The sequence below is a fragment of the Dipodomys ordii genome, unplaced genomic scaffold, assembly GCF_000151885.1.
Source record: "Dipodomys ordii isolate 6190 unplaced genomic scaffold, Dord_2.0 Scaffold1, whole genome shotgun sequence".
Lineage (NCBI taxonomy): Eukaryota > Metazoa > Chordata > Mammalia > Rodentia > Heteromyidae > Dipodomys > Dipodomys ordii.
In genome coordinates this window covers 30,900,388-30,913,042 of record NW_012267217.1, presented here as the reverse complement: position 1 = coordinate 30,913,042, position 12,655 = coordinate 30,900,388, and the positions used below count along the sequence as shown (strand labels likewise).

Sequence of the window (12,655 nt, the reverse complement as noted above, 5' to 3'; positions counted from 1 at the left end):
CTCTCTCTCTCTCTCTCTCTCTCTCTCTCTCTCTCTCTCGCTCGCTTTCTCTCCCTACACACACACAGAGATTCGCTTTCTCTCTCTACACACACACAGATTCGCTTTCTCTCCCTCCCTTCTCCATCCCCCCTCCCCCTCTCTGTCTCTCCTGGTTTAGATCCCTGGGTATAGATACTAACTCTACCTGAGCAGAGTTGGTTCTCCATGGCAGATTTCCTCAGAACTTGGTAGAAGGTCATACCAGGGGTATTACTTCTAAAACCCATTGCTGCTTTCCTTTTCTTTATGACCCCCTCCCTGGCTTACAGAGCTAATCTTGGCCTCAGATATTAATATATAGCCTATGTTCTGATTTATTTACTTTCTCTGATAATGACTTTAAGCCTGGAGCTTGTCCTCCTGCTTTGGCCCTCTGTATTTGGGGTGTGAATAATCTTAATTTGCCTCAGAAGATCTTGAGGTTTTCTTCCCTGAGCCTTTGTGGGGTGATGGTGTTCAGTTACTTCTTACATGTACAGTACCCTGTACTTCCTCTCTGTGTGGAGCAGTATGCCTACCTGCCTTTATCAGAGGCCAGTTGAGGAGAGATCAAAGCATAGGATGATGGAAGACGTCTCAGCACTGTGGGTATCTGCTAACAATCCACTATTTAAAATGGTTGGGCTGGTCAAATGCAGAAATGCAATGGAAAGAAAAACTAGGGACATGAGACTAAAAGGATAAAATCCAAGTGACAAAACTCTTTACCCTTCCCACAGTGTGTGGGTTCCTGGGCAGTGGGACTGGCCAGCTCTCCTCACTGCTGTCTCCAACGTGCCTTGAATAAGTCCTACACCAAGTAGGTGCTTTGTACATGTTTGTCATATCAGTGAGTGAATGAATATCTACTTGCTGGAAATGTAAAAGCACAAAATTGAGGTTCTCAGCCAGGTGCTGGTGGCTCATGCCAGTAATCCTAGCTACCCAGGAAGCTGATGTCTGAAGATTGTGTTTCAAAGCCAGCCCAGGCAGATAAATCTAAGAGACTCTTATCTCAAATTAACCAGGAAAGGTTGAAAATGGAAGTGTCATTCAAGTGATTGAGCACCAGCCTTAAGCAAAAAAGCTAAGGGAGAGCACCCAGGCCCTGAGTTCAAGCCCCAGTGCTGGTGCACTAAAAAAAAATTGAGGTTCTCTGTATTTAAGTCACCAGGCTCAGGAAACGCAGAGCAGGAAGAAGACTCACAACTACATCCCTCATCTAAGCTGAGCCTCCTTTCCAAAGACAGAGTGGATCATATTACTGATTGCCACATTAGAAAGCTGCATTATGATGTTTTTGAATCAAGGAATATAATTTGCAGGGGTATATATAATCTCCTACCATGTGAAGGAAAAAACAGTTTTGCTGTTGAACAGTCCAGCCAGTATTTCTTCCCAACTCTTGGGTTGTTTGAGTCTTGAAGAGCTGTCATTGCTGTGGGCACATTGTGGAGCTTGGGCAGTTAGGACACAAGGACCTCGGAGGCATTCCTTTCCTGTGTACATAAGTACCAGACAGAAGGTGGTACCTGAGAGAAGGGGCGAAAGAGGCTAGGGTGAAGAGAATCTATTTCACACTAATTGTCAGTGTGACACAGAAAGTCACTTAAGGACTGAATTTGTGTGGGTGTTATATTGAGAATGTGTTCCCATTGTGTTTCCAGTTTTTTTTTTTTTTGCTGGTCCTAGGGCTTGAACTGAGAGCCTAGGTGCTGTTCCTGAGTTTCTTTTGCTCAAGGCTAGTACCCTACTGTAGCACCACTTCCAGCTCTTTCTTAGAAGTTTATTGGAGATAAGAATCTCACAGAGTTTTCTGCCCAGGCTGGATTCAAACCTTGATCATCAGATCTCAACCTCCTGAGTAGGTAGGATAATAGGTGCAAACCACCAACACCTGGCTGTGTTTCCAGTTTTTGATGATCTCATTCACCACTCAAATATGTTTTCCAGGCTGTCGTTCATGAATCTGAAGGATTGTTGGGGTACATTTACTGTGATTTTTTCCAGCGAGCAGACAAGCCACACCAGGTAATTTTTTTCTTTATGAACTGGTTTGTCTAAAGTAGTCAGCAGTTGATTTATGCTAATGTGAACTTTATGTATTATTTGTACAGTTCCATATTTTTAATAAGTTTTTTATTGTGTAAATAACTGTACAGAGGGATTACAATTACATGAGCAAGGTAATGAGTACATTTCCTATCAAGCATTGTTGCCTCCTCCTTTGTTTTTCCCCTATCATCCCTTCCTCCCATCTCCACAACTACACTCCCCCCCACACACCTAAATTATAAAGTTCATTTTTCAATATAGCATCTTGTACATCTCATTGTTGCAATGGGTCAACCTGTATCCCTATTTAAACAATTTCTTTTTTCCCTTCCCCTTCCCAAATTATACCAACATCAAATACAGTGAAAACGGGTTATACTGTGGGGGAGGGACATACAAAGCAACAAAAAAAAATCACCTTATAAATATGTTAGAAACAATAGCAAAGAAGAAAAAAACACTTGTGCCCTTATATTGGGGTTCATTTCTCTTAACATCATCTTATCTGACTTTTTCTGCTTGTCTCAGACATGTACTAGTTATTGCAAATAAGAGAAACCATGGGACCTGTGTTTCTTTGGGCAATGGACAAGGGTCTCATATCTAAAATATATCTGGAACTCAAAAAATTAAATCCCCCAACAACAAATCATCAAAGAAACAACTGCCCAAAAATTAATTGGGCTAAAAACTTAAAGAGAAACTTCTCTGAAGAGGAAATAAGAATGGGCAATAGACACAAGAAGAAATGCTCAATCTCTCTAGCCATAAAAGAAATGCAAATCAAAACAACATTGAGATACATCCCAGTTAGAATGGCTCTAATCAAGAACTCTAATAACAACAGATGCTGGAGGGGATATGGCCAAAAGGGAACCCTACTGCATTGTTGGTGGGAGTGTAAACTTGTTCAACCAATTTGGGAAGCAATATGGAGGTTCCTCAAAAGATGCCACATAGAGCTCCCCTATGGCCCAGCAGTAAATGCCCACTTTTGGGCATTTCCCTGAATGATCACAAACAAAACCATACTAAAGCTACAGCACAACTATGTTCATTGCAGCATTATTTACCATAGCTAAGATATGGAACCAACCTAGATGCCCCTCAGTAGACAAATGGATCAAGAAAATGTGGTATATATACACAGTGGGATTCTATGCCTCCATTAGAAAAAATGACATTGTCCCATTTGTTAGGAAATGGAAAGACTTGAAAAAATTATTTTAAGTGAAGTAAGCAATCCCATATTATGTAGGTGGCACTAACGGTAGTTACAAGTTTGAAAATAGTCTAGAATGCAAAAACATGGACAAAGTTACTCCTGTATCTATTACATTGTCTGGAACATGTTAATAGCAATCATAATGGTAGCTGTTTTACAAATCCTTATTTTTACCAGCCAGAGCATAGAGCCCTTTATAGATTTATAGTTTATAATGTTCACCTCAGCCTTTTGCACTAGGCTCCAGTATTGAGTGAAACTAAGGCCAGGAAACTTAGGGACTTGTCCAGAAGTACACAGGCAGACGTGCTGGGCTCTGAACCCAGATATTCTGTCTAGAGCCCCAGCTCTCAACCCCATTCATGCTCAACAATGAACCTAGTTTAAAGTTACAGGGCTACCTGTAATCCCAACTATGTGGGAAACAGAGATAGAAGGATTGGTATATGAGGTGGTCTTGACAAAAGCATGAGACTCTATCTGAAAAACAAAAATGGATGGATGGGAGTGTATGGCTCAAGTAGTAAAGACCTGCCTAGTAAGTGCAGGGCTCTGAGTTCTAGCTCTAGTACCACCAAAAGAAAAGACAAATGTGTCAATGAGGGACCAGAATGCAGATCATTGGGCTCTAAGTCTCAAGGTCATTCTTCTGCCTGAGTTAGGGCAGAGCTACCTTCACATCCATACCAGCTGGGTGTCCTTGAACATGACACTTAACATTTGCAAGTCTAGTTTTAGTTTTCTTACCTGGAGAGTGAGATGCCTGCCTGCTCTGCTTGTTGTAAGGAGTTTCAGTAGAGTACTTATGAAATTCAGTGTAGTGTCTGTTGCAGAGTTTTTGTAATTGAGGAAAACAAGTTATACAGCAGACATAGCAAACCCTCTAGCTGATTGCCTGACCCTCAGGATGAATCTTGGAATCCCTTCCCGTGCAACTGAGAGTATCTCTTGCCACTTTCTGTGGTTACTTTGCAGGCAACTTTATCTGGCATAGCAACATTTCAGGGGCATGTTTTCTCAACTTAATAAGTGAATGAAATTCAAGCTCAATTTATTCTTGGTATTTTAGAAATGGAAGCTAACGAAATAAAAAGTGCTGAGAGGGTGTCTATAACTATGTATGTGGTATAAAAATAGTGCAGGTTTAAAACCTGACCTCACATTTCACTACAGTTTTATATTCATCAGGACTTCGTTACTCTCACTTTCTTTGCTTGGAGGTGGTACTAGCTTTTGAAGTTGTGTTGGCTAGGCAGGTACTATACTACTTGAGCCACGCTTCCAGGAAGACCTTGTTACTGTTTGGAGTGTGTAATACTTTGATCTGTCTCTTTCCTGATTTTCAAAGGATTGCCATTTTACAATTCGAGGAGGCAGATTAAAGGAAGATGGAGACTATCAACTTCCAGTCGTGGTTCTCATGCTCAATCTTCCCCGCTCCTCAAGGAATTCACCCACTTTATTGACCCCAGGAATGATGGAAAATCTTTTCCATGAAATGGGACATGCCATGCATTCGATGTTGGGGCGCACTCGGTACCAGCATGTCACTGGTAAGCCAGGAGGAGGATCCTGACTTAATAGAATCCTTTAAAAAAATAATATTACTGGGCACGGTGGCTCATGCCTGTAATCCTAGCAACTCAGGAGGCTGAAATCTGAAGATTGTGCTTTGAAGCCAGCGTGGGCAGGAAACTCTGTGAGACTCATTCCCAAATAACTACCAAAAAGCCAGAAGTGGAGCAGTAGCTCAAGTGGTACAGCACTAGCCTTGAGTGAATAAGTTCAGGGCCAGCACCCAGGTCTTGACTTAAAGCCCCAGGACCAGCACACACTCAAAAAAAAAAAATCAATATTATGTTTAAACTGGAAAAAGCTTGTAGTTTGTAAAATTTGATCATTTAATAATGAGTTGTCATTTTTTACCTCAGATTGTCTTGGTAGTGTTCTATTTCCTGATCCTCATGCTGTTTTCTTTATTATTATTATTATTTTTTTTTTGATTCTGGTTGTGGGGCCTGAACTCTGTGCCTGGGTGCTGTCCCTCACCTCTTCAGCTCAAGGCTAGCGCTGTACCACTTGAGCCACAGCGCCACTTCTGGCTTTTTTCTTTTTGCTTATGTGGTGCTGAGGGCCTCATGCATGCAAGGCAAGCGCTCTACCACTGAGCCATCTTCCCAGCCCCCTTATGCTGTTTTCTATCCTTGCTAAACATTTTGCCAAGGAATAAAAGTCTCTATGTCTTGGAGTTTATACTTAATATATTTGCTAGAGTTCAACATGGAGTTTATATTTGTGGCTTTCCGTGAGGATAAATGGACTTCCCCTTTGTCCCTAGCACATAGTGAATTAGTGTTGCTTTTTCTAAACCATCTTCATTTAAAAAAACAAGCATGTTCAAAAGTATAAAATACCTTTTTTTCCTTATATTGCCTACTGTATAAAGTTATAAATCTGCTGTATTTTGTTTTTTTATATTGAAGGTTACCACAGTCGATGATATTCTAGATTAATTTTAGCTGCCCTATCTCTAGGTCTTAAGCTCACTGCCATAAGTGGTCAGCATTTAGCCATGTGGTAAGCAGTTGGCATTCACGAGTTATGAACTCACTTTACATAGTATTTGAACAAGGAGAAGACATTGGAAAGATACATGGGCCAAACACAGTCATAAAATGTTAGGAAGAGTTCTTACTGCATTTGTTGCTTTCAGGAATTTTGAATTTAAAAATTACTGAAGGTTTGTGTTACAAAGCAATAAATAGATAAAAAACAAAATATGTTTAAAACAAAAGAACGTGGAGGTGGGGTTTAAAGACTTAGGAACAAATGCATGTGAGTTCCAAGTGTTTTCGTTTGTATTTCAGGTATAGCCAGTACAGCAAAGCCAGGCTTGTTTGCAGAGGGTGGAGGCCATCACAAAGCTACCTTTACAATGTGTTTTAGCAGCTGAGCAAATAATTCTGTTTTTACTTTCAATATATTGGAAAATGTATAGGATTATAATAAACTTTTCTGCAAATATGTACAATAATTTTATAGATGTAAAATCTTGATTGAGAAGCTTGTTATAGTTCATCAGAAATCCAAATGGGAGTTTTAAGTAAGAAAAGTTTTAAATAAGATAATTGTGTTTATTTAATATACACCGCTTTCTCTTTTCTCCCCATTTTAGGGACCAGATGCCCGACTGATTTTGCCGAGGTCCCATCCATTCTGATGGAGTACTTTTCAAATGATTACCGAGTAGTCAACCAGTTTGCCAGACATTATCAGACTGGACAGGTAGGAGCCTTGAACATGGGCTGAGCCTCTCTAATCCAAAAATCCAAACCCTATGTGCTTCAGAAAGCTGGCATGATGTCGCAAATGGAAGATTCCATACCTGACCTTGTGATGCTTGGGGTCATTGTCAAAACACAAATACACTAAAAATACCATATAAAAAATCACCTCCAGTATTTTAGGTGTGTAAAATACGGTGTCTGTGAAATGGAGCTGAATTCCCTGGTTAGACTTTGGTTCGGAATCTTTATATATATGCAAATATCCCAAGATTTGCAAAAAACATCCACAATCTGAATACTTCTGGGCCTAGGACTCTGGACAAAGGAAGTAGAGCTGTGGCTGGAAGTGGTAGAGCATTAGTCTTGAGTAAAAGAGCCCAAGGACAGCACCCTGACAAAAACTGACAAAGTATAATGGGTTGGGAATGTGGCTTAGAGCTTGCCTATTGTGCATGAGGCCTTCGATTCCTCAGTGCCACATAAACAAACAACAAATAATAAAATTTTGTTTAAAAAGGAGACATTATTTTAAAAAAAAGCACTTGCCTACAGCCTACAAGTGCAAGACTCTGAGTTCAGTCCTCAGCTGTGCACAAAAAGATAAGTGCTACTCATTCATTGTTGTCTTGTCCTTTGAGTTGCAGTGATTGGCTTTTTTACTTGGGGTGCTTTTTTTCATTTTTATTGTTTTCTCCTCATGATTCCCTTCCTCTTCTCCCTGAGCTATAGAATCATAATTCTGCATGCAGTCATCATAGAAAGTTAGCTTCTCCTTATATGTTGAGTAGTATACCCATTGGTTGTCCTTGCCTGCCAGGAAAGCATTGTATCCTGCAGTTTTTCAGATGATGAAACAAGTTCTACATTAAGGCAGACATCCATGCTCTTTATGAAATAGCTTTTCCTTCTGCACATTTCTTCTCTTGGTCTGGATTTTTATGTTGTGTTTTATTCTCCTAGTATTCTTAGCATTTTTTTTTTTTGGTTTGTGCCAATTCTGGGGCATAAAGTCAGAATCTGAGCACTATCTCTGAGATTTTTTGCTCAAGGATAGTGAGCCATAAGTCTACTTCTAGCTTTTTTTTTTTTTTTTTTTTTGGTTGTGGGGCCTGAACTCTGGGCCTGAGCGCTGTCCCTCAGCTCTTCAGCTCAAGGCTAGCACTCTACCACTTGAGCCACAGCGCCACTTCTGGCTTTTTTTCTTTTTGCTTATGTGGTGCTGAGGATTCGAATCCAGGGCTTCATGCATGCAAGGCATGCACTCTACCACTTAGCCACCTTCCCAGCCCCATTTCTAGCTTTTTTGATGGTTAATTGGAATCTTATGGACTTTCCTGCCTGGGCTGGCTTTGAACCATGATCCTCAGATCTTAGCCTCCTGAGTAGTTACAGACCTGAGCCACTGGTGCCTGGCTTTTTACGTCTTTATTACCTATATGATGCTAAGTATGAAAAATCTCTTAATTTCAATGTTTAGATTTATTTGATACACTGTAACTTTAAAAATTTTTAAAGTTGATATTATGTTGTGTGCATTCATGTGCACATTGAAAAGGTATTCTTCTCCTTCTCTGAGAATCTCTTCTTTGGTATATTGTATTAATGGGTGGTATTTGCCCTGCCCCTGGTATTCTTCTCTGTTATAGATAATTCATATTGGATCTCTAGACCTTAGACTCTTGCCATCAAAAAACAAACAAAAAAACAGCAACAAGAAAAGACCCCAATCATCAAAAATTAAAAGAAATTAAATGAAGGAATGAATAGAATTAGGGGGGGGGCACAAAAAAAGCTATAACAAATAAAGCTGCAACCAGCTTTATTTGTGACTTTTTCTGATCCTGTGTCCAGGTTCAAATATGATCTGGTTGAGGTGGTAGTAAGGGGGCATGCATACCTGCCAATACTGAAGGTTAAACTCAGTGTCTCATGTTTTTTTCACTCAAGTCTGGCGCCTCTGTCACACATCTTCACTTCTAGGTTTTTGCTAGTCAATTGGAGATAAAAGTCTCTGAGCCACAGTCTTTGGATTTTAGTCTCACGAGTTGTTAGAACAGGCCTGAGCCACTGACACCTGACATGGTCATGTCCTTTTTGTAGACTTCATATTCTCTATTGTCATCTGTAGAATAATGGATGAGTTTCTGGGTACATAATTTGAATGAGTCATCTTTATAATCTTGTTTCAGTAAAGATGAAAAATCTTATTTCAGCCCAATTGAAATACCTATGATGTAATGAATTACACATCCATCAACTTGAGAACTGTTCTGGGGATTATGTAGACATGGTCAATAGTGAAGAGCTACATTTGGTGGGAACACCATATAAAAACCCAGCCATGGCTGCATGTTGTAGGGCTAGCAGATGATTAGGAATTATGTATTTGTTCCCTACAAAGGCCTGCTGGAGTAGAGCCTGTGCACCATGCATGCACAGCAATTGGGAAAGCCCAGTTCAGCTGCCAGGGGCACTGGGAGAGTGGAGGTGTTGGAGGAGAACAGTCTTGGAAAGGTATGGACACTTTGCCAGTCAGCTCCCAGCAGCTATTTCATTAAAGATCCTCCACTGAAAATATGATGAGATACTAAGGACATAAGGTCTTCAATCCAAAAGTGTCTGTGGAATTTTTGTCATGTATCAATCCCCACATCTGACAGCCACAACTAAGTCAACATCATCCCAGGACTCATGCCTTTAGTTCTTGGGGGAACTGAAGTAGAACCACAGACGGAGCAAATGGTCAGAAGGAAAACCCCCTGAGAGGCCTGGAGAGGTGTTCCAAATGGCTTATGGGGCCTGGCTGCGAAGTGGGTATGGCTGGGGATGCAGGGTTGGGGCTGGCAGTGAAGGGTGTGGATCCTCATGCAACTCCTCTTCAGTGTATCTTGTGCTGGGAGGGAGGGGGTCACTCTAGGTGTTTAAATGGGGGACTGACAATCATCACAGTTTTTGGGAAATGACTCTGATGTCCAAGCAGAACATGGATTGGAGGGGGATGGGCCTGGAATCTGAGGGACGCTCTCAAGGCGTTAAGTTGCCCAGGCTTCCTGAAGAACAGGAGCAGGGTCCTACATTCTCGGACCACAACCACCACTTGGTTTTGAGAACTACCCAGGTCCCATCCCTGTCTCAGAGCCCCATGCTGTCTCCAGGAGCTGCTCCAGTCTCGAGCCTTCTTTCCACACTCCCGAGCTCATAGGCAGCATGGCATGGTCACTGAACTGACTTTTTCAGGATCTAAGGCTTCGTTATCTCCAGTCCTTGTGTGTCTTCCTCCTGGCCCTGGCTCTGCCCTGTCCCCCAGTTTCCTTGGCTTCCAGGCTGGTTTTTAGATGGGCTCTCACAAGCCTCACAGACATCAGTCCAGCAACAAGGATGACACAGCCCTTTCTGTGAAGGTGGCTAGAGAGATAGAATACAACAGCTCTGTCATACTTACCTGGAAGGATTGGAGGCCACTTAAGTATCAGAGCAGGGGAATCAAAAATGCCACAGCAGAGTGCTGATCTCACTTGAGTGCATCAGTGATGATCATTATTGCCCCATGCTTTTATTAGTAAACTGTCTTAATGGAATAGGTACTGCGGATAGGGGAAATACATGGCAAAGCCATGCTGGTGGAAGGCTGTAGAGATTAGAAATGGCTTGGTGATGAAATTGAACTGGGATCTAGAAAGATCCCAGTTCAGAAAGCCTGAGTTCAGAAATCCCACATGTTTTGGCCACTAACCTCCATTTGCCAAATAGACCTGGTGAAGGGCAGAAAAGGAGATTTATTACATGGCAGCTATGGGAAGATAGTACTTTATTTCATCTTCATCTGTCTTCAGGGGTATAGGCATTGGCTTCAGGTTATAGGGAGAATTAGGGGCAGCAGGTGAGAAGGGTATACATGGTTAAAACAGTCCCAGGTCACAACTGGTCTGGTGGACCATTAGCTCAGGCTTTGACTCCAGAAACCTGATAGGTTGTGTATAGCTTTTGGCTGTTCTCTCCAAGACAATAAGAAATAGCTTTACCTGATCAGTGACAGTTTGTCTTTTTTTGTTTGTTTTTCATGTGATCTTTTTTTTCTTTTCTTTTCTATTTTATTGTGAAAATACCGTACAGAGGGGTTACAGTTACATGGGTAAGGTAACTTCAGTTTAACTTTTGTCACAAGATGCTTACCAATGTATCCTGTTCTTCCTGGAGGCCAAGGTGGTTGTAAGGTGACAGCATTAGGAATTGGTTAGCTCAAAGGGCACAGATAAAATGTGTGTGTGTGTGTGTGTGTGTGTGTGTGTGTGTGTGTGTGAAAGAGAGAGGGAGAGGGAAGGAGAGAGGGAGAGCGAGAGGGAGAGAGAATGCCCATCTTTTAATTCACAGGCTCAGCAAAAGCAGCATTTAAGTTGCCTCTTACAATGAGAGAAGTTCAGGCCTCTAGAGAATCCAGCCTCAATAGCAAAGGAGTCATCTGGGAGTGAATGAACACAATGCAGAAGAGCACACACCTAACAATGACTGCAAATGGACCTCAAGTCTTTCAATTAATTGTTTTAAGTTAAATCTTGGACCAACCTCATCGTGTTGCTAATATCAACTTAAAACATTGGCATCTCTTTTCAGAACAAGTGGAGAAATGGAGAAGGGAAGGCTAGAGTTTGTACTTGGGAGGATGAATTAAGGTCCAAACATAGTAGATAGTGTCTCAATAGCCATGTGCTTATTTAATTCCTGAACTAGACAGTTGCAAGCAACAGTAATAAGCCCCAAGATAGATGAGGTAGGAAGAAAGCATTAAACTTCTTTGAGTTAATTCCACCTTCACAGTCAGAAGTCATGTCCAGTTTCCTGAAGAGACTTGCAGACACAGTCTCTAAGGAATTTAAAATAATTTCGTGCTTTCATGGGGAACTGAAAGTATGCCCGAAGGCAAGAGAAACATAAATGCTCTAAGCTTCATGGAGGGCTTGCCTCTTCTTGTCACTAATTAAGACACCAAGTGGTTTGGGGTTCCCCACCACCACCTCAATAAAGGGTACTCCTAGCCCTAAGGATAAGGAGTTAATTACCTAAAATCCTAGTCTTTGAAAAAAAAAAAAAACTAAGTCCGTAGAGAGGGAAAAAAACAGGGCTGTAATTATGCTTTATTTTCTGTGTGTTTATATTTCAGGAAAGGATTTTTTTTCTTAATATCACCAAGTATAACTGAGAATGCTCTTGGAGAATGTGTGGTACTCTCTAGCCATGGATTACCTCCTACAAGGATATGGTCTGAACTAGAGTGAGCCAGCTGAGACAGTGAATTCCTTGTGCTGGGAGAAAGGAATATGTTTATCAGATTAGATTCACTCTATCACCCCACTGATAACGAGTGCCAGATAACAGATGCCTGAGCGCTGTTTGAGATTTAAAACTGCCTCAACAAGTTACATCAAAGCTGAAGTCAAATTCGTTGCAACATCAAAACTGAAGTTGGATAACTTGGTCTTAAAATTGATAGGCAGGTACAGAAGACATCTGTGCTTTTAGATATACTAGGTAACATTACCTGGATAGGTAGTCTGATGGCATTTCCTCCACAAAGCACATCCAGTCTGGGACTGCATTGGTGGATCTGTGATGTGAATATCATTGTCCAAGTCTTGAGGCAGTGCCACATTGTCCTCATAACTGTAGTTTTGTAATCAGCCTCAATATATATACAGGACAGATCTGATTCCTCAGTTGGTACTTAAAAAAAAAAGTCTAGTAAGACTTTCCATCGGCATTTTAGAATCAAGTAGTGTTCTCTTTTAAGTCTTTGGTTGGGAGTTGTATCAACTTGGAGAGAACCAATATTTCTGAACATTGAGTCTTCAAATATATGACCGTGGCATCTCTCCATTAGTTAGATCCTTTAAAAAAGACTAAGTCATGTTTTAATGTTTTCTTTCCAAGAGTCTTGCACAAACTTTGTTGGATCTAGTACTAAAAGCCCTATGTTGGGCTGGGAAGGTGGCTCAGTGGTAGAGCGCTTGCCTTGCATGCCAGAGGCCCTGGGTTCGATTCCTCAGCACCACATAAGCAAAAAGAAAAAAAA

At 41.2% G+C, this 12,655-nt stretch overlaps 1 protein-coding gene across 1 annotated transcript in view; it reads left to right on the top strand.

Moving 5' to 3' along the window:
* The window catches only part of Mipep (mitochondrial intermediate peptidase), a 112,258-nt gene that overhangs the window by 34,436 nt on the left and 65,167 nt on the right, over positions 1 to 12,655 (top strand). Inside the window, exons 5-7 of the mRNA XM_013013248.1 lie at positions 1,975 to 2,052; positions 4,650 to 4,854; positions 6,477 to 6,586. Of these exons, the coding sequence (XP_012868702.1) occupies positions 1,975 to 2,052; positions 4,650 to 4,854; positions 6,477 to 6,586 (393 nt within the window). The remainder of the gene's footprint in view (positions 1 to 1,974; positions 2,053 to 4,649; positions 4,855 to 6,476; positions 6,587 to 12,655) is intronic.